The sequence below is a fragment of the Rhipicephalus microplus genome, chromosome X (genome assembly GCF_043290135.1).
Source record: "Rhipicephalus microplus isolate Deutch F79 chromosome X, USDA_Rmic, whole genome shotgun sequence".
Taxonomy (NCBI): domain Eukaryota; kingdom Metazoa; phylum Arthropoda; class Arachnida; order Ixodida; family Ixodidae; genus Rhipicephalus; species Rhipicephalus microplus.
This window is the reverse complement of record NC_134710.1, coordinates 408,159,808-408,182,562: the sequence shown is the minus strand read 5'-3', so window position 1 is coordinate 408,182,562 and position 22,755 is coordinate 408,159,808. Positions and strand designations below refer to the sequence as shown.

The window sequence follows — 22,755 nt, the reverse complement described above, 5'->3', positions numbered from 1 at the left end:
CATCTGAGTGTTGTCGACATTTTTAAGTATTTTTGACTTGTTCCTTTTTGAATCACACTTACGAACAGCGTGTTTTCGACTCGACTAAGCAAGACATCTTTTAGTCTAGTTTCTAACGAAAAATACGCCTGGAGATGAATGAGCATTCGCTAAATTAGTAATGACCGTCAGTAGTCACACTCAACCATGAGCTTCTGCTCTGAATTTTTCTTCACTGGTGTTATCTCGACACTGGAGTAAACAGTGATGAAATAATGAGAATAGCCAAGGTTGTTGCCAATATTTAGCGTAACAATGCCGCTGCTATACATATGAGATCGCGCGATCACTTCAAGAAATTTCCGGAAAGGAAGAGAATCTTTGCCGTGACACTCGGACGGCTAGTTAATGACAAAATAGTGCTGTCTCGCGAGAGCTCCAAAAAACCTCCTAGTTAGAAATGCGTGGCTTTTACATAGACCTCTTTGTGAAGCCCAGTGCAAAACATTTTGTTGATGAAAGTATGTAAAAAGAGCAGAAAAAGAAAAGGCTGGTGGTACCAGCATTTTGCAAGGTTTCGCTTGTTCCTCGCGAGTGTACCACCAATTGCAATAAAAATAGCACGAACCCCCCCCCCCTTCACCAGAGTGACCACATTTTGGCGAAGTTGATATGCAGAAAACCGCCGCCCACTCAGGTCTATTACCACGTTATAGACGTAACCTATAGGTGAGCAAAATTAGTCCAGAGTGGTCCACTGTGCGACGTGCTTCGCTACTCTATATCCTAATGTTTGCTCACCAACTACGATATTTATACTTGCAGACATATTTTCATAGCCTGTTCTTTTCTTCTCTTATCAAATCACGTAATTTCTGCGTTATGGAGAGACGGTAAAACGTAAACAGGCAAATGTGCGAAACAACAAAGACAAAACGAGTACAACTCTTGTTAATGGAATTATTGGAATCTTTAATTAATTTTTCAGTTTCGAGATAGTGAGCTCGGGAAGAAACAAATGTTGGTTAAGTAAGTTTAGTGCGTGTTCACGCAATTTGTCTACAAGAAATAGAGTTGTTGCCGAAGATATCCTGACTGAACATCTCAGACGGATGAGTAAACGTTGAACCTGTCTTTTCTTGAAGCCCTAGATGAAAATTTATACAGTTACCATAGCACCAGCTAAGCTTGAAATATCCAAAACTAGCTTCAGATGAACAGTCCAGCTTAATTCTTCGCAAATATCTTTTTGTCAAGATCACACGAAAGCACGCGCTATACTTCCACACTGAAAGCTATGTCAATGAAAACTTACAGACAATAATTCCAGGACAAGTATAGGGGTTGTTATCAAAAGTAATTGTAATGTAAATTTGAAGAAAGTAAAGTGGTTGAAAAGATAACCGGCCACCGGCAGGATCCAAACCTGCGACCTTCGGTTAACACACTCAATGCTCTACCCCTGAGCTAAGGGGGTGGTCATCCCTCTATCCACTTCAAAATGTATGTATGTGCATTTGAACATGGAAACTTCAGTCAGCCCCACCTTCCGCCATTACGGCGAATGACGAACACTCTTTTTTACCTGTTTGACGTCCTGTAGTACATCCCAGGTAACGCCAAGGAGGCAGAAAAGAGTTTGTTATAGCTAATGAAACTGTAATTCGGCCTATTATGATTGTTCTAGTACTGTTGGTATATTTAAGGCGAAATGTCCTCATTATTTGAACACTGCTATACACATAAAAATCGAAATACTTTGCAGCAGTGCTATGAGCAGCTTCCCGCAATTCACCTTCTGCCTTATTTTTTTCTTCCTCCAGGCTCTGCGTGGGCAAACAACCCGGCCGACCAAAACAAGCTGCTGAATGACCTGTTCGCTAACATAACACCAAATGACCTTCCACTGGAAGATTCATATTTTACCATCCGGGAGGACAGCGCACCAACCCTTTACCGATTCAACATGACCAATGGCTTCTTTAGAAACCTGCACAAGAGGTTGACGCCAAAGTTTCATGAAGAGGTCGGTGATTCTTTGAGTTGTACGATTACGCGCGAAAACCAATCGACGCTGCCATGGTGCATCGAGCGTTTAGGTAGCAACCTTTCTTTTTTTAAGGGACACACATGTTCTAGCTATCAGCTTAGAAGCTCTGAGACTGTCCTTCTTTTTGACAGCGGTCAGTCTACTTTGACCAATTGAGGCATTGCCAAAACGTAATGAAGTTGACGCTTCGCAAATTATGCGAACACAAAGCCAAAGCCAAATGTCTTACCGGACGTCGGATAGAACAGCTGAACGCTGTTGGTTATCCCAATAATGTCATCGTACTCATTCCAGAGACCACTCCGTAAAAAACAAAGACTATGCATAAGAAAAGAAAGGGCTGAAACTAAAAATGCTGAAAACAACGCACTTTATCTTACAAATTCACAAACTGAAAAAGAAAGCTATCATGAACATAATGAATCAGTTCCTTCTGATGTTGAACCTAGATCCTTTGACAGCAAGGGGCAGTAAATTATTGATGCTGAAAACAGAGTTACTTATTGTGCACCAGAACTTGTGTATGAAATACCTATCAGCTGCGAAAATATTTGCATAGAACGGACAGGACGAGTTTTCATTGACCGAGCCATCCAGCATCTCTACAACGTGATAAATACGTAGATATGGCTGCCACCTGACTTCGCGATGCGAGTGGTTCAAATGCATCCCCGTTTTGCTGCAATCTTTTCGAAAATAAAAAAGTGCTAAAACGAAAAAAAAAGATCTATGTATCAGCACGTCGTCACGTCCATTATCTGGTGGGGGCATTTGGTTTCTTGGTCTATGTATTTGATGCTGTCAGTGACACAAGCGTAATAATCTGATTGATTGATGATTGATTTATATGTGGGGTTTAACGTCCCAAAACCACCAAATGATTATGAGTGACGCCATAATGGAGGGCTCCGGAAATTTTCATCACCTGGGGTCTTTCAGTTGTACGATTACGCGCGAAAACCAATCGGCGCTGCCATGGTGCATCGAGCGTTTAGGTAGCAACCTTTCTTTTTTTAAGAGACACCCATGTTGTAGCTATCAGCTACAGCATGTGTTGTAGACCCGTGCGCGCAAATCTGAGGACACGGGCCTACACAAGCGTAATAATCTATGTCGAATGAAAACAGCTGGCCTTTTCACCAAACAAATCGGTTGAAAGTATCATTTTTGGTCCCCCAATTATTGCAGTACTGTACGCACTACATGAGGAGACAGTTCCACGTGACAGTCTCTCAGCGGTTCCTTTCCAGCTAGACACGTCGATCGCAAGCCAAAGAAGAAATAAGTTCCTCTTGTTCGCGAGTAAAAACACGATCACATGGCTGTACTAAAAGATCTCTCGCGCCATTTCTCGAACTCGGCCCGACGACGCCAATCTCGGCGCGGCATCATCAAGCGCATGAGTCATGTGGTGAAGTCACCTTCAAGATACACAAGACTTGAGCATCAGGGGCTGTATTCACAAAGCTTTCTCTTGGCTGCGCATTTCTAAAGTCGAGAATTCTCTTACCTCGAAGAATTACGATAGCACGGCTACGAATTAACTTATGCGGCACTTAAGAGGGCGAGGAGTTCACGTGATAGCAGATGAAAGAGCAAGAAAGGTAGAAGTGTGTGCTGATGATAGCAAGATAGCAAGCAAAGCGTCTAGCATCGAGACTCTACGATGATAGCCAATGATTTGCTGCATCTCAGTTTCAGTTCAGCGGGCGCCTACCACAGCGCTTACATGATCCCTCCTTGTAATAGACGCCTGGGTGTGCTGTGCAAAGCCAAACGCTCGCGTTTCAACAATGACCATAGCTAAGAAAGAAATTGCTTGATTGCCTTAAGCAATAATTCATGGACTATCTCGCCAAGTACAAGTGAACTACACTCCAGGTGCACCACATCAATGAAATTACGCAAAAAGCACAAGAGTCGATGCATGCATTGTTTGAAAATGTGCCACAAATATCTTCCTTTGTTTAACGCGACCATTTACCTTACATTTTAATGAAGCTGCGTTGCTACTCAATTAATCCATTAATCCGGTGTTATCCAGCATGGTATAGTGGTGAACGTAAGGGTGTTTTGTAGCTAGACGTAAAAGGTTGCCTTTCTCACAATAATCTTATTACAAGACACAAGGGCGACTTTCGTGCCTGCGGACGAATTCTGCAGAAATATAGAACAGTAGTAATCAAACGAGAGTGTGAGGTTCCATGCACAACAGCATTTTGATAAAGCCGGAATGGGAGGATGTGCATACGTTTACGCTTAGATATGTGCCTACGTAAAATGAGGGAGAGTCGTCTGGAGGCGTTTCACTGCTAATGCGTTTCAGAAAACATGGTGCAGTTATTTCGTCCAGCGCTGTTTGAGTGAGCAAACAAAGCAAGGTACGTGTATACGAGTACTGAAGTCAAGAGACGTTACCACACTTGCGAAAAAGAGAGAGAGAGAGAGAGACTAGTTTCGTCTCGGCGAAAGCCTGAAACCTAAGTGACAGGTAATAAAGACAATTTTCTAGCCCAGCAGACGTCAGGTAAAGTTTTGGAAAGAAGCGTTGGATGCGTGGAGAGCATAGGTGAGTGAAACAACTTTATTGTTGATCCGGCATAAAGGGAGAAGAGGTAATTAAAGGGAGACTCTAGCGTGCTAGCACGTCCTGGAGCAGCAGCCTACAAGCGTGAAACCCGCGGGGGCGTGCTTGGAGAGCATAAAAAAGTGGAGTATGTGTTTTATGGGAGCGACAGCCACATAGAAAGCGAGATGAAGTCTGGCTGTCTTTAGATGTGGGAATCAATGCTAATTGGGAGAGTTGTGATTCAGTGAGCAAAATCTTCCTTTAACAACGATAATAGAAACAAACTGTGTATTCATTTAGTGAAAGTGACACTATTCAAAGAGAATTCAGAATAGCTGAATAGCGTTGTGATACGCCTATATATTTTTATTTTTTATTTATATTTAGCAAAATATGGGAAGGTAGGGTACGTTAGAGCCGGCTATTATAATACCATGACAGTAATGTACAACATAAATAGCGGACAGTTATACAGCCACACTTGGTGGTTTCTACCTTCTAGTAACCTTGGGTGAGCGCAATCTGATTATTTTTTTTTATTTCTGACCAAGTTTCACCGGACGTTTTGAATTTGGAGTCAGTCGAAGGGTGGACGATATATTAGCAATAGCGTAAATGCTGCAGTGGCAAGCTCTCATCTCAAGCACTGCAGCAGTGGACAAGCAGTTACAGCGTTCAACTACAATCTAGGAGGTACTGGGTTCGGTTTGCAGTGTCACCGAGAACATTTTTTTAAGAGGTTGCCCAGCCTGAGAATATGCGTGCCGGCGGGTATTCATTTCTTGAGAAGGTGGCTTTCGCACTCTCTTCTTTCGCTCCCTTTCTGACCCAAAACGCTGTGCCGTGCTTCCTCATGAATTGCAGAATTCAGGGTTCATATTTTGCCCCTCCATCCTCTGCTATCGCAAGAGTGTTCAGTGCCGAATTACCAATATCATACCCGGTATATTACTTTTGACGTGTTTGGATATTCGACCAGCGGTCAATGGCCACGATGTTTTGAAGGACCTCTAAACATGAAACGAGCTAATTACTTGCGGCAAAGTTGACTGCCTTTGTCAGGACACGTTTTTGGGCTAATTTGGTGATAATCATTACATGCAACATTACACAAGAGCACGGACAAGTAGTGAAGACACAAACAAAGTGATTATTTTGTGTCTTCTTTCTCGCTACAGGTCACATTTTGCGCTTTAGTGTAATGCTGATGTCAATGGTTACAAAGAACTATAGCAGCTAATCGAGTTCTGCAGAGAAGGTCCCCGATTGTCCAGAGTTGAACAGAGCAATTGCAAATTTATTTGCGACATAGAGGGATACTTTGCTATTAGTTAAAACAATAAATTTTTAAACCAAAGTTTATTTTTTATTAGCAACAGTTCCAGTACAGATGAAAAGTGCATGGACAAAATCTGTGTATTCAGCTTGATTTAGTAATTGCCAACACGTATTGCGATATGCATAAATGCCACACACATATACAACTACGGGTAATAGCTTCTTTATGCTCATTAAAATTGATATGTTGAAATCGACATATTCGATCAACGCATGTGCACAAGATATGGCATATAGTGGAGCTACGCTCTGAACTAATTTTTGCTGGTTGGTTTCATTTTACTCAATTTCTTGCTCATGAATGTACGTTGACAAATGAAACAACCTATTCTAATGCACATATTTTGTGTGAGATAACATTAATTTTGTGCAGTAAAAACTAATTGATAAGTATAATGCCTCAGAAGAAAAAGAACTAGAAAGAAATTCAGCCAAATCATTACAAAACTTACTCATCATAGATAAACGGCTTCTAATTTAAAAGATGCATACATACATACATACATACATACATACATACATACATACATACATACATACATACATACATACATACATACATACATACATACATACATACATACATACATACATACATACATACATACATACATACATACACTAAGGTGCAAATATTAGGATAAATGGCTATAAAGGAACAATTCTAAAACACCTGTTTGGAATATATCAGCCTCACAGAAAATAAGTTACGAGAGAAGTCCCCCAGCACTGTTATGGCTGAACTCAGTGTTTCTCGAATCACCTTGAAAAAGCTTGATGCCTAGTTTCTGCTCCTGCCAAGTGACAAGCAGTTTTTATTAAAAAAACACAAGAACAAAGCTCCTGACAATGTGATGCTAAGGAAAAGGGATGTGCATCACAATTTGGTACATGTCTGCAATATTACTCTGTTTACATAGCTCGGCTCATTCACAACACAGTAACAAAGCATGTTGGGACCCTTGAACTAAAAAGTCGGTACAGCGCAAAGAAATTCTAGACAATACATGAATAATACGATTCTAAGCTACAAAGCTCCTTGGTGCAAACAGTGTCTATATTGACAGCTATAGACCCCATTTCGTTTCCCAAAAACATTCTTCAAAAGAGCTTGAAACATTGCAGATCAGCACAGTTCCCATACAGCTGTCTGCAGTCTGCTTGAAAAAAATTCAGTTCATTGGTGGGCAAAGACTGTGCACTAAGTAGTGATGCTCCAGTGCTCTGCATGCATGTCTTGCTGCTGGCCTCAACCGCAATGTTGCTCAGCACATATGTGTAAAATTACAACTGATACTGTGCCACTACAAAGTAATTATGTGTCATTCACATAAAACAGGGAGCACAATAAAAGAACATAAGAACGTTTGCCTCCACACAATTGAAAATGTAAATACATCTTCATAGAGTTTTAACAGCTCATCTAAGAGTAGTAATAATGGTTATAAACGCATTTTTATTAGCACTAACAAAATTGTTTTCAGATGCCTGCTTCAATATTAGAGTATTCCAGTACCTTTATAGGGCTTAACTATGGTACAGGCACCTAGGAGAAGATAAGTGCATGCTATAGCTACATATAAATTAAAATAAATACTTTTCAATAAAATATGAGGAAAGCTGTATTGATGATAAGTCACTTGCATAGTACGCAATTACATTAAGAAAAAAACATAACCGAGCAAAGAATACATTAAAAATGTTACACTTACACAGTAGAAACAGTGAAGCAGACAGTTGAAGGACAGACAGGCAGTGGGATAGCATTACGCAAGTAGTGAAACCTAGTGCTAGATATACAAGGAGTAGTGATGATCCTCGTCCTTCCAAATAAAATGATTGATTGATTGATATGTACGGTTTAACGTCCCAAAACCACCATATGATTATGAGAGACGCCGTAGTGGAGGGCTCCGGAAATTACGACCACCTGGGGTTCTTTAACGTGCACCCAAATCTGAGCGCACGGGCCTACAACATTTCCGCCTCCATCAGAAATGCAGCCACCGCAGCCGGGATTCAAACCCGCGACCTGCGGGTCAGCAGCCGAGTACCCTAGCCACTAGACCACCACGGCGAGGCTTCCAAATAAAATGATCCATATAGAAGTACTTCCCAGAGCTTATACACACATGACATTATTGGTGCTATACAAATGAGTGTATATGGAAGGATTATATCAACTAAGTACAAAACTACTGCAACAATGACTTTACTTCCTGTACTAAAAAGAATGAAAACACAGTTATCATTGCCGAACATGGATGCTGTGATTTATGGCAGCGAAATGCAGAGACAAGCAGGAACTTTGATTAACATGCATTTCAAAAACTTCAGCTCAAATATATTTGCCCACTAGCACTACAGCAGCCGTTAATTTGGTGTCATAGTTTGGTATCTTCCATGCAAATTTGAATTAATTTGGAATGCTCAAGCGCAAAGTAACTGTTGAATAATGCACTGCTAAGAAGTTAAACTTCAGCTCCACAGAATGTTACTACGTATAAAATTCAATCTGTTCCAGACATCACAATGTGCTCTTTCTGCTGTCGTGAAATTTGAGCAGGAGAACACAGTCGCTGGCAGTTCCTTTCTACTTGTTGGTCTTCTGTGCTCTGTACGTGATACAGTGTAAATGATCGTGAAGCAACTGATCCCTTGTTACTGCTGGAACTTGAAAAAATACAGATCATCGTTGAAACCATGCTACATGCAAAAGTGTACAGCTGTTAAATATGTGCTCATATTTACAGATGTAGTATTTTGAGAAGCCCATGACAAGTATGCAGAAATAATAGAAAGAAAGGAAGTCTCAACACAAACAGAAACAGTGAAGACTGAAAATAAAATTTATTACGGTGCGAGTGCGAAACTACAATGTTATATATGAATGCATAAAACTTCTGCCAGGCATAATAAGCCAATAAAGTATATTCTATTTTGACTTTACACTAGGCTCGAGAAGCCGATCACAAATAAGTTCACTAGAGAACACAAGTTGGACTGCCTGAGAAGACAACAGCTAATGTTCATAACTGTAAAGCTATCTAACATAACCAGCTTACCTTACATCGTATAGGAGCAAAAGGGTAGTCTAGAAGGAACAAAGCACTTGTGAATTAGGAGTGTGCTTGTTGCTTACATCTATTATTCCAAACAAAAAAACCCATAAAAATGCACTTTATCAGGAGAAATAATCGTACACAACAAACAAAACTGGCTCCTACAGGTGCCAATAACACTCACTATTATTATTTATGTCATTGTCTTGCCGGATGAATATTCTGTGTCCTGCATAGAACACCAAAGGAGTGCTCCATGAGTTGGCTCGCATGGGTGCTGGCTGCACCGCACTGCTGCTCAAGTAGGCTAGCCACAGACAGGGAGATCAGGAGCCATGGCTTGTAGGAACACCGAGCGTCCCCTTTAGAAATCAACAATTCATACTTAGGTCAGGTACAATTTGTAGAAAAGATATATCACTATGCAATTGTGGTGAACACGTTCGGCGAAACACAAAATGCCACTGCAGTGAGAGAGAAAAAGATACAAGTAAAAGATGCAGTTACCGGCCCTATGTCATCTGAGGCTTGTACAATAGGTATATCTTCTTGCGAGTTGTGAACAGCCAGGCGATTTTCACCCACTTGCTATTTCCTTCCAGAGCACTTGATTCACAGTGTGAGTCACAAGCTCGAAAGCTCAATAAGGAGTCGAAGTACTTGTGCCCGTTCAAAAGCACGAGCTTTTCAGCCTCAGATGAGGGGAGTTTCATTCATAAGCTGCAAGTTTTCCACTTTCAACATTCTCAATTATCTCACAATTTTCTATTATTGCTCAATAAGCATCATGTGTGAGAACAATAATACAAACAACAATGCTTGGGTTTTTAATTTGTGCACAGTAAGTGGAGTTTACTTAATCGCATGTATTTCTGAAAAACTAACCTTGCAACCAGCCTTTAGGCAGTTTTTTGCCCTCGAAGCTCCCAGGCTGATCACAGTTTTTACAGATGTGGCTGCCATGCATGCTTCCAGGCCACTTCCAGGTCCGCTGAATGATAACAGTCCAGGCAGGGACATAAACTTGCACATTTAGGGAGCACGTGTCCTTCCTATTTTCGTACAGATTCTCTAAGTGATGAGGAGGCTTGATGTGCCAGTGCGTGCAACCAATTCGTCTTAGGATCCTAACAAACTGTGCGATCTGTGAAGGGCCAAAATGATATATTTAAAAACAATTATTGAATGCACTCACTTCTAATACTTATTTGACGAAGCTATAACTTTGTCAAAGCGATCAAATTTGCTAGAATCACTTTTAAACAAACAGAAGCCCCGTGTAAGATTTAAATACCGCACTATATATGCCCTAGTGAAGTATAGCACTACGACAGTGGTAATCGTCTGTAGAACTACTTTTTAAAAGTAACATGAATTCCTCAAGTGCAACTTGGCTCCTGGGAAAATAAATTCACATTAACTTTCACACTATCAAACGTGGTAAGTTGACAGGCCCATCCCAATAATAAAACAAGAGCTCACTTGTAAAAAATCACAAAAACTTGTAATGTATTTGCCCCCACTACATAATATATGTATTTATATAACAAACTTAACAAAGGGAAACATTACATCTGCTGGGCTGAAAAACTTGCACATGTTATAGTACTACGTGAATAGCAACAAATTTACTTCCGCAAGGTGAACTCACCGATGGCAGCATTGAGTTGCCGCCAGTGTCATCAGAGATCAAGTGTGCTCTGGGGCCAACAGGCACAGAACATCTGCAGACTGGAGGCTGCCGATAAAATACCAATGAAAGGCTGGTTAGGCGTGCACGTTCATTGATATAGTGTGAGAACTTGCCATAAGCCGCTGTTGTCAAGGCTCTAGTGCCGTACAAAACGATGACCAGGCGAACTCTGAAACCTGTAGTTAGCTGGTACTAGCATATACCTTTATCTAAAGCAAACCATCTGTGAAATATTTGCTCTTTCTGAGGGCCGGAGTGAAGGTTGACGTTCGCAGACTCTCGCTGGCACATAGAACTCACTCACCTGGCACATAGAAGTTTTCACTGAAGAACAGTCTTGGCATTCTGCAACACGATCTACAACAGAATGTAGCATGTCGCAGCTACGGTTCGTCACATAACGGCGCTCTGACTCAGGTTATTACAAAAAGGATAAGTGACGAGTTAACAAACAAAAACCCCAAGCACCACTGCCTCAACTTCGCAGGGCGAAACCGTTATTAACGCTGTTTTTCAATTTTCGGTCACACGAGCACCGCTTCTTCACAAGTCTTGGAAACGTCGACACAGTACCACTGTTCACAAAGAACATCTTTTCTCTCTCGAACACTAGACTGCTCACAAGAAAATAGAAGAGTACAGGCTAACCAGTGGCGAAGCAAGAACCGAACACAGCACGCAGTTCATACGTTTCCGCGTGAATTGGGGGTCTCTCAATTAACGTGTCAGAACGCTGTAAACCTGAAATGTCGCACAGCACCCAACGGAGACACTGGAAAAAGAAGTGAACGAACTGCTACCAGACCCGCAGGTCGCGGGTTCGGATCCCGGCTGCGGCGGCTGCATTTCCGATAGAGGCGGAAATGTTGTAGGCCCGTGTGCCCAGATTTGGGTGCACGGTAAAGAATTCAAGGTTGTCAAAATTTCCGGAGCCCTCCACTACGGCGTCTCTCATAATCATATGGTGGTTTTGGGACGTTAAACCCTACATATCAATCGAACTGCTGCCAGCGCACAAACAAGCATTGAAGCCTTTCCATGTATTAGTTGTCGTTGATGCACAGGCGCAGATCTCGCTTGATATACACACCGAGGCACAGGCTTCGCTACACGTCACCGTATACCGATACACTACCGCTGGTTTTCACACCGTCTAACTGCATCGAAAAAACAACAGTAATCGCAACACATCCAGTCGAACGCTGAAGGAACTCAAACGAGAGGCGTTTGTTTAAGTTCGCCCCAACTGGTGTGCTCTTTACGACGCCATGTTATTTTCTACAACTGCAGAGCACGTAAGAGAGCTCTTAGAAAGCAGAGTTATTCAATCATACGAGTGGCAAAACTCCCCATAGGTTCCATGTATCAAAATCCGAACACAACATTGGCTAAAATGGTGGAAGTGAGTAGACTGTAGCGCCATCTCTTTACAACAAAAATAACTAAAAAACGCAATATTTTCTGTTTTTGCGTTTAGCAAGATTGTGAGCGCCGCCGCATTCTGCCAAACAGCATGGAAGCGCCCAGAATTTGTTCTTAGGTATGGAGGAAGCTTCCTCCGCGTTCTTAGTGAGTTGGTGCCTAAGGGTGCTGAACATGTTACTTTGTCGCAGTGGTGGAGACGTGATAAAGGACACAGGAGCTGCTTGTTCTCTTGATGTTGTGTCCTTTTTCATGTTTTCCGCATTGCGCTAGAAGTAACGTGGCTATAAGCGGCATGTTCATGTGGTACACAGCTAGCACAGCGTAATGAACGGTGCAGCGAAGTCGGTAGTTGATCAAATTCATGTGGCGAGCCCACGATGTTTTCATTTCGGCAAAATAGTGAGCGGTAAGGCATGATGCAAGCGAGATGCAAGCGAGATGCAGCGTTGATCTGGGTGGATCCAACCTGTGAGTCTGTCGACGGCAGCAGACGACGTTGCCCGAGCAGCAAACGCCGGTGCCGTTGGAAAGACTCCACAAAAATAGCACCTGAAGGGAAAAGAACGCTTGCAGTGCTAGTGGCAAGTAAATGGCAATGTTCAAGTTCTCACTTTTTTGTCATCGGGCTCATATGGTATCCCAGCCGGTGTCTCATTGATTTCGCGATTAGTGGAATTCGACCGCTCCGTGCAAGACAAAACCGCCAATTCGCGGTAAGTACTGATCGGTACTGTTGCGCTTTGGCTTTCACTCTACAGTATCTGTGTCTTCTTTGTGCGGCCATCTCTACAGTCGTGTTAGTGAGACACGTAGTGAACCGCAGAGTGGAACAGTTAAAAGATTCGTCAAACTTCCCGTGAGCAATTGATTTCAAGCGCACATTTTCAAACGAGCAAACCAGGAGTAATAGAAATAATCAAGTCGCAGTGTTAAAACCATGGAAGCACGAAATTGCAAGCACCACCTTCGATGAAATAAACCTTGACGCTTTGACCCAGCTTTGATTACGCCTTTGCAGAGCGAAAACAGCTGACAGCGGCGACGGGTGCCATGCATGCTAAGGCCATTTATTGAGGCGACATTGAGAGTGTTGCGTGCGGCGTTCAGCTGCCTCAAGAAAAGCGCATGCACAAGTGGCGATGCAGTGTTTTGTATTGGTTCTGCCAGATGGCGCGACGATCGGCTCACTCCCGCTAGGTCGGCCAATGGCGTGTCCAGGTTTCGGTAAGAAGTTTTGCAACTCATATGATTGAATAACTCTGCTTAGAAAGTACTTGCGCAATTTTCACGGCGTGACGAAACTTTGTCTTATATGCTAGGTGGATGATATGACCAACTCGACAGGCAAGCCACATGAAAGATGTGTTTTGGCGACGTCATGGAGTGAACTGATGTTGAGAATATTGCTTCACAACCAATCACAATCTGCGCTTGTCAGCCAAGCCATCGTCTTCTCGCGTTTGTCGTCTGCTTCAATCAGAGCATGTGAGGGGGGTTTCGCCTTCGCAACGCAATTATTCCCAGGTCAAGTGGTCGATCCGTCGCACAAAATACATGTCAGTGGCTTGCTCTACCTTTGGATGATATTTGTGCGCCAAATGAAACGGCTGGTAATAGTCGCAGGGATGAATTTAGCCAAGGTTTGCTCCAGAATCATGAGAGTTTGCACAATTCAGGTGTAATTTAAAATTGCTAGGGTCATTTTATCCCGACTGCTTGCCATATTATCACGGCCAATATCGGTTTCTGAACAGTGAAGGTCGAAACGCTTGATTTGTTTGTAGTTCCGTGCGTAATCACGCGAACCCCTAATACGCTTCGGTTTACAAAGTGCGCGCCCTTTCCAGATCGTCCCAAAGTGTATCGACTGCTGTATGTCATAGATCGTGCCGAATGGACAGTTAGAGCTAATCGAAGTACACTAGAGCACAACCACAGAATAGCCTTTTTGAACCGCTAACTGAAAAGTTCCGCTCATTTTTATTTCCAGTGGCTTGCAAGGAATGTGTTCTTATCAACCTCTTTGGTGGTAATTTCCACCAATGAGGAAAGCATCTCGAGTTGTACCTAAAATTGGAAGAGGTGGAGCACAACAAAACAATATAAAAAATAAGGTTGATCATATGCCGTGCCGCGTTCGAATACACCGACCAGTCACGTAGCATATTGGTTTTCATCTATTAACAAGTCTTTACCTTCATAATTTCACGCTATTACATTTAACTTGCCGTGGGCAGGATCCTGCCCACGGCAAGTTATCTTTTCTCTCACTTTTCTTCATATTTACATTACAACTTGGTCTAATATCATACCCTATAGTTTCCTTGACATTAGTGTCAGTTAGATGTCATTATATATATATATATATATATATATATATATATATATATATATATATATATATATATATATATATATATATATATATATATATATATATATATTACGGGGCTAGTCTATGTTTCCGACGCGGGTGAAGGTGGCTGGTGGGGACTCGCTGGTCCGAATTTCGCAGCTCGCCATACTTACAGCAACTGCCTGATTCCTTTGACAGATAGTGGTGGTGGTGGTGGTGGCTAGAAAAAGAAAATGCGCCTAATTTCGGCGGCCCGGTAGGGAGCACGGTGCAGCGCTTCAACAGATGAACACGGCATTGAGTGTCCGCGAGCGCAGTCAGCTGTTTTCACCTTCTTGACAGTGACGTCATGAAGCTTCGACCAATCAGAGCGGCGGCGAGACTTGCAATGAAAGCTGTGGCGCCTGCTGCTTGTTTTCGGCAAAATAAAGCTACTTGCGTTGGTTGATGCAATTTTTGGACTATTTTCTAGTTCGCCACATAAAATTACGTATCATGACACCATAATCCTTTTATTCAATAAGTGTTTCAGTGTCCCTTTAAGGTGTTTCGCAGTGCATGCCTGATGTTCGATATATCGAGTGCTCTAGTTACTTTTGTTCGATGTAACCATAAAATTTAGTTTGCGTTCCCATCAAAGCTACGCCATACTTGAAATTTGTTCAATATACACGTAACGTTATAAGTTGCTACATGGTTATTACAAAACGAATGCGTTACATTTATCTTGATTTCATCCACAGGATACGCTACTAGAATTTAAAATTCAAACAAATTTATGCCTTTATTGCGAAGAGTAAATTTCATTATATATGCTTTCTTTCCGTGTGCAATGAACATTTGGAATAACCGGTCTAACGAAGCTTTCACCCAAAAATCTTTGGTATTCTTGGAAAAACCTCTGATCCTAAGTGTCCTCAAACCTTTATATCACTGCCTTGCATCGTTTGTGGTTCTTTACTGCTTTACTGCTTTACTGCTTTACACGTTTTTTTTTCACGTTTATGTACCAATCTAACATGGTTCAAGTTAGACTGCAATATTTATTACAAAATATAACTAACTAAATAAATAAATAAGCACAATCGAGTTGGTCTCTAGGACTATATATTCACACACTAATTCACGCAATGCACGTGTGCACAATAAAAAATCGTTGTTAGAAAAACTCGTCTTTTTTGTGCCTGTGGTGCAGTTCTGCAACGTGCGCGTGGACCGGTACTTGAACAATCTGCGAATGAAATGTGACTTCGACCTGGAGGGCATGATGGCCACGTATGATGGAGCGCTGTCTTATGGTGCAAGCGTTGTGCAGAACTTCACCATCAAGACTTTCATCGTCAAACACTCTGGAGTCAACCCTCCTTTACTGTCCGTGTACACGGGAGACAGAATGTGCAAGTCTGATAGGTGTATGTAGCTCTTCGTCACTTTATGTGGCTTCTGAAAATGTGTGCATGTGCTCCTCTGGCTTGCTTTCGCTTTGCAGCCCACATGAAGGAATGACAGATCTGACGATGTTGGGCGTGAGTTAGAGTGACTGAAAATTCTTATTCTTCCCACTTTGATTAGTGCAGCATCTGCAATTAGAGCTTACGGCAAAGAAAATTTCGTGTACTAACTGTTGCTTTACCTTGACCCGGGATAGTTAATACATATTTGTCCGCACGACAAAGTAAGAAACCGAGTGAAGTAAAAGCGCATACCTGCAACGCAGAAAAAAAGGGCGAACCTGGAAGAAACATTATGAAAAGAAAGAAAAAAGTCAAAGCGCGTTCCAGCCCAAGTGAAGGCTCCACACACTAGGAAGATAAGCCTTTGTTTCCCATATGTTTGTGTTGTTTTCTTTTGCTTTTTTCGGATGTTTATTGTACTTTTCGTGATTAAGTGTGACTTTCCACTGTATTTTCTTTAGTAGTAACTGGTTTCTTTGACGATTATCTATCTTCTGTTCTGTGATCTCTTTTTTTACAGTTCGTACAGCTTGTAGTTCGTCTGCTGCTGTAAGAGCAGTGCGTCTAACTTCCGACACTAGCATTTTGCCAAATCGTAGGGACAAATGAAAACTTCAATGACGTTTGCATTTACGGGATCAAAGCAACCACTCGCGTTCCAAACGTGCAGCATGCACGGTTTACGTGTATCGTACGCGGTCCCTGTGTGACGTCAACACGAGACGTGAGACAATGGCAAGGTGGTGCCTTCAACTACTTGGCATTCAAAAAGAGCCTATTATTTTAGTAGACAGGATTTCACAAGTTAGACCAATAGCCATAGGGAGAAGGCTACGCGTGGGTGCTTAGCCGGATGGTCAGATGGACAAATGAATTATAAACGAGCGACCTCGGGTGGGCGGTGGAACGAACAAACCACGGATGAATGGATGAACTAACGAACCACAGACGGACGACGATGAATGGAAGGACGAATGAACGAACCCTGGACAAAAGGGTAGACGAACAGGCCATGAATGAACGACCACGGATGGACGGATAAACAGATGAACTAACCAGGGACGTATCACCTCATGGACGAACGAATGAACGAAACACGAACGGACGACCACAGACGGACAGAAGCACCATGGATGGTCGGACGGACGAACGAACCATAATCAGACGACCACGTATGAAGTGATAGATGGGCGAACCGTGGATGGAGAGATAAATGAATTAACCACTGACGGACAGACCAACGAGTGAGCCATAGACGAATGGATGAGTGAACGCACCACAGATTGATAACAATGAATGGGTACCCAGACGGACGAATGACGGGTGGATTGACGGGTCAGACGACCACAAATGGACGGACAGACGAAAGAATGGCTAGCAATCGATCGATCTCACGCGAGTCAATTGCCAGCCCACTAGTGACACGTCACTTCAGGAGCTTCCAGGCTGTCGGAGCACCAGCTGTGTGCCGTGTGTCGTTACTGTTCCTCGCGCTTCAGCAAAATTGCTCATCCTAGGCCACTGCATCTTATTCTACCAAAAATCCTGACTACGGGCTTGTCACAAGAACTGTGACAAGCCAAAAAGAGAAAAGACGATAAAGGTTGATATCGCTCCTATAAAAGTAATGCAAACGCTATGAAAGTATTGTCACGGAGTCGCAACGTGGCCGAAAGGAGTCGATTACAGATCGAAGATGAAACTGCTTATTCGGGCCAAACTTGTGGCCAACCGATGAAAAGTAAGATTACAGCGAAGCACTGGCACTGATAGCGGCGGGTAGAGCGTCGGCCGACGATCAACTAACACGCGGCGAAGCGTGTCGGCATTCATGACCTTCACATCGTATGTTCTAGCATTTTCGCTAGTGGTGATCTAGGCTCCTGAATATTTTGAGACGTTCCCGGAGTGGGCGTAGTCTTAACAAAATGATCTACTAAAGGTTCGATGCTTCTCGAACATCGTAGGCATGGTTTGCGCTGAACGTAGTGCAACGGGGTGATAACACAACTTGAAGAAAGGAGCGTGGCGTGGCCCCCCTCTGAAAAAGACATGGTCCCGATGCTGTAACAAGACGAAGTTACAAATAATAAAGACAGTAAACAGTAAGTACTGCAACAACAACAAAATACAGTCCACAGGTTCGCGCATGGAATGGCTTAAGCCGCACGACATGGACGACTTCAGGTCGAGCACGGCGCCATTGAAAGTTCGTAATGCCATCGGGAAGAAACTCGTAGTCGAGTGGGCCGAGACGTCGAACAACTCTGTACGGTCAGATGTACCATCGCAAAAGTTTGCCACGGAGCCCACGTCGGCGTATCGGCGATCATACCCATGCAGGTGTGGTCCCCGGGCTGGTACTCAACGAAGCTTCGTCGAAGATTATAACGGCGGCTGTCAGTCGCCTGCTGATTCTTGATGCGCAAGCGCGCGAGTTGACGAGCTTCTTCCACGTGCTGAAGGTAGGCGGTGACGTCGAGGTTCTTTTCGCCAGCGACGTTTGGAAGCATAGCATCGAGCGTCGTTGCCGGGCTCCTTCCATAGACCAACTTGTATGGTGTTATGTGCGTCATTTCTTGGACGGCCGTATTGTACGCGAAGGTCACGTACGGAAGGATTTCGTTTGTCTGTGGGTGGTAGGCGGTAGCGCGGTGGTGGCTGGTCTGGCTATGTCTCAAAATCGCTCGAGTCAAGTCAGCAGTAAAGGCCGTACCTCTATTGGTGATGACAACGTCAGGGTGCCATGACGAAGGATGATGTTCTCAACGAAAAACTTGGCTACCTCTTCAGCGCTACCTTTGGATAGGGCCTTTGTTTCGGCGTAACGGGTGACGTAGTCAGTAATTTCGACGATTCATTTGTTTCCCGACTTTGACGCCAGGAACGACCCTAGTAGCTCCATCCCAATTTGTTGGAACGGTCTGCGAGGTGGTTAGATCGGCTGAAGAAAGCCTGCTGGCTTTGTCGGATGTGTCTTGCGTCACTGACAGTCCTGGCATGTCCTCACGTAACGAGCGACATCAGCGGTAAGGCGCGGCCAGTAGTACCGTTTATGTATCCTCGCGAGCGTGCGGAAAAAAAACCAAGGTGTCCTGCCGTGGGATCATCGTGCAGGACCTAGAGGAGTTCTGGTGAAGGCAGAACTCCTCTGGTGTGGTGCCTTCACACCAGAGGAGTTCTGGTGTGAAGGCACCACAAGAGGGTACCTGGCTCGAAGCAGCAAGACGTTTTTTTTGGAGAAGGCCGTTTCGCAGCGAAAACGACGTAAGTGCCTGTTTGAATACTTTCAGAACAATGGAGGTCCTGCCCTAGAGGTATTCGATTAGGCTCCTAATTACAGGATCAGCCCGCTTGCGTTCAGCGAAGTCGTCGGCAGTTATCGCTTCTAGAAAGCAGTCAATATTCAGGTTGTCGGGCGGTGGTGGGTCAATGGCAACTCGCGACAGGCAGTCGGCGTTGGAGTGTTTTCTGCCGGACTTGTAAATGACGGTAACGTCGTATTCCTGAAGTGTCATGCTCTATCGGGCAAGGCGACCTAAAAGGTTCTTTAACTTAGCTAGCCAACACAAGGCGTGGTGATCACTCACAACTTTGAAGGGTCTGCCGTAAAGGTAAGGACGAAACATTGAAGCCGCCCAGATGATGGCAAGGCACTCTTTTTCTGTGGTGTGTAGTGAAGAGGAATGCCCACTACTGCAGCGACATTGACACGTGGGCGCGAGGCACGAGCTAAGGCTGCCTGGTTGCTGCTGCGACGATGCCCGTATACCCGGCCAACTCTTGCTGCTTCTCTACCGACGCTGCTACCGCATTTGACCTTGAATTTTCAGTGTATTTTTGGTGGAGATTGCTGCGGTTTTCCCCAGTCGCGGAACTTCGTAGCCGAAGGCGGCCGTCCGTCATGCCTGACTACGCTCTCTTCACACACACACCGGCTTCTCCACGCATGGGCTGTCTCGGTGCCCAGATCTTGCGTGAACCTGAAATCTTCAGCGGCACCGACGAGAAAGACGTTGAGGATTGACTGGAATCTTATGAACGCGCCAGCGCTACTAACAAATGGGAAGATCTCACGAAGCTTGGTACCGTGATGTTTTATTTAACGGATGTTGCCAAGGTGTGGTACAGAAACCTTTAGGCGGATATCCCCACTTGGACGACCTACAAAACCTGCATTGAAGATGTTTTTGGACGCCCTGGTGTGCGCAAACTTCGCACAGAACAACGCCTGCGAAGCCAGTCCCAACAAAGTGGTAAGACATTCACCAGCTATATCGAGGATATCCTCGACCTCTGCCGGCGTGTCGACCCGACGATGGCGGAGACTGACAACGTACGACATATCACGAAAGGCATTTCCGACGACGCCTTTCAAATGCTGCTCTCGAAGAACCCTGTGACTGTCGCTGAGCTCATCGAGTTGTGTCAGAGTTTCGATGAGCTCCGACGACAGCGTCTTCTCACGCGACGCCCTAACGTCCCGGAAGACACCCTCTCAAGCCTGACTACCACCTATGACCTTCAGTCACTGCTATCTCAGATCAAGGAGTTTGTTCGCGCTTAGGTCGCTCGTGAGCTATCGCTGCTATCAGCAGCTGGCTAACCACCGTCACCTATGCAGGCAAACATTCGCAGGTCATCCAGGAGCAAGTTTGTGCGGCTCTGCCATCTGCCCATGACACTTCACCGTTGCCGAGCCGTGTTGCCTGTGCCGAGATAAATGCACCTCTAAGCTATGCTGGAGTGGCCGCTCGACCACCTCTACAAACTTTTACGTCACTAGCATCAACCGTGCCGCGGCAACCCACTCCTCGGTTCACTCAGCCAAGGTCCATGCAGAGTAGGGGACGATGGCGTACACTCGACAATTGCCCAATATGCTTTGCTTGCGGGCTACCTGGCCACATAGCGCGATACTGCCGTCGGCGCGTCTCTGTCTACCACCAGAACTACCACCAGAGCTTCGAACCTGCCCCTTATGTGCCACCACGTCCTTCATTTACAGGCTGTCAGCCCCCAGACCAGATGTCATCGTGTGCCGACCACCACCCTCCTGCTAACCACCGCTCGCCATCGTCTCGACGCCTCTCGCCATCGCCGATGCATCGTCGTCCTTCATCACCGGAGCGGGAAAACTAGTTGCCGCAGTTCTAGAGGCAAGACTGCGTCGCCCGCTATAAGACTAAAGCCTCTCACTTCACCAACGAATGCTCTGGATGTATATGTGGACGGCGTCGCTGCACTCAGCCACTTGCTCAAAAAGTTATGACGCCACGAGCAGGTATATCACTTCGTACAGCAAGCGCAGAGCTCGACACGCCGGCAGCTGCCTGTACTGCTCGCATCGTGATTGATGGCCTCATCTATGTTGTCGAATTGCTAGTGTTGGATTCCTGCTCACATGACCTCATTTTGTGTTGGGACTTTCCCTCCGCTAATAAGCCGTCATCGACTGCTCTCGCGCTGAGGTGGAATTTGAAGTGTTTCGCGATGCTTCGTTATATGATGCTCTTGAAACCAGGACAAACTATTTGTTGCTGAAGACGTCATCCTACCGCCGCACTCTTTTCCCTTACCATGATGTCTTGCAACTCGCTCGCCGATTCGAGTGCCCTTTTCATGCCATCTGCCCTTTTCGTTCGTCGCAAGTGTTCGCCGCTACCTTATGCCCTTTTAGAACTTCATGACGGCGTCAGCAGACTACTCATCTCGAACCTCTTGTGATTTCCTGTAACAGTACTTCGGGGTGAGTGCGTCGGGCGTGTTTACAGTCTCAATCCTGCAATTATCGACATGCCGACTGGTCCTTCCGCTGAACACGAAGTCGCCGGAGTTACCTGTGCCTCTTTTGCCGCAGACTACTAGGCCTGACGTACTGAGTAGATGCATCGCCAACACGTTAGCCATTTAGAAACGTGCTAAAAACTTCTACGACTGCTGGACAAGTTCCGTTCTTCCTTTGACTGTCAGCGTACTCCCATCGGCTGCTCGTCAGCTGTGTGTCACCGCATTGACACGGGCACCAATGTGCCATTGCGTCAAAGACCCTATCGTGTGTCCGCAGCCGAGTGCCAGGTTATCGATGACCAAGTAGCTGACAGGCTCAAGCGTGGCGTCATCCAGCCTTCGAATAGCCCCTGGGCATCTCAAATTGTTCTCGTTAAGAAAAAGGACGGGTAAATTCGCTTCTGTGTTGACTAACGTCGTCCTAACAAAATAACTCGAAAGGACGTTCACCTCTTACCGTGACTCGACGATGCCCTTGACTGCCTCTAATGTGCGGAGTTCTCGTTTATTGACTTACGGAGTGGCTACTGGCAAGTCCTTCTGGCACCTGAGAATCAGCCTAAGACTACCTTTGTCACACCTGATGGCCTTTACAAATTCTGTGTCACGCCTTTTGGTCTTTGCAACGCGCCCAAAACATTCGAGCGGATGATGGACAATCTTTTGCGTGGTCTGAAGTGAGCCATTTCGCAACGTGCTCAACTTCTACGACTGCTGGACAAGTTCCGTTCTTCCTTTGACTGTCAGCGTACTCCCATACGCTGCTCGTCAGCCGTGTGTCACCGCATCGACACGGGCACCAGTGCGCCCTTGCGTGAAAGACCCTATCACGTGTCCGCAGCCGCGCGCCAGGTTATCGATGACCAAGTAGCTGGCATGCTCAAGCGTGGCGTCATCCAGTCTTTGAATAGCCCCTGGGCATCTCCAATCGTTCTCGTTAAGACGAAGGGCGGCTAAATTCGCTTCTGTGTTGACTAACGTCGTCCTAACAAAATAACTCGAAAGGACGTTCACCTCTTACCGTGACTCGACGATGCCC

The 22,755-nt window shown here is 44.7% G+C and overlaps 1 protein-coding gene across 3 annotated transcripts in view; it reads left to right on the top strand.

The window, feature by feature from the left end:
• Nucleotides 1-22,755, top strand: part of LOC119160968 (uncharacterized) — a 31,383-nt gene that overhangs the window by 1,974 nt on the left and 6,654 nt on the right. For all 3 annotated transcript variants that reach the window (XM_037413258.2, XM_037413261.2, XM_037413259.2), the window contains exons 3-4: nucleotides 1,803-2,005; nucleotides 15,668-15,884. In XM_037413258.2, coding sequence (XP_037269155.2) covers nucleotides 1,803-2,005; nucleotides 15,668-15,884 — 420 coding nt within the window. The remainder of the gene's footprint in view (nucleotides 1-1,802; nucleotides 2,006-15,667; nucleotides 15,885-22,755) is intronic.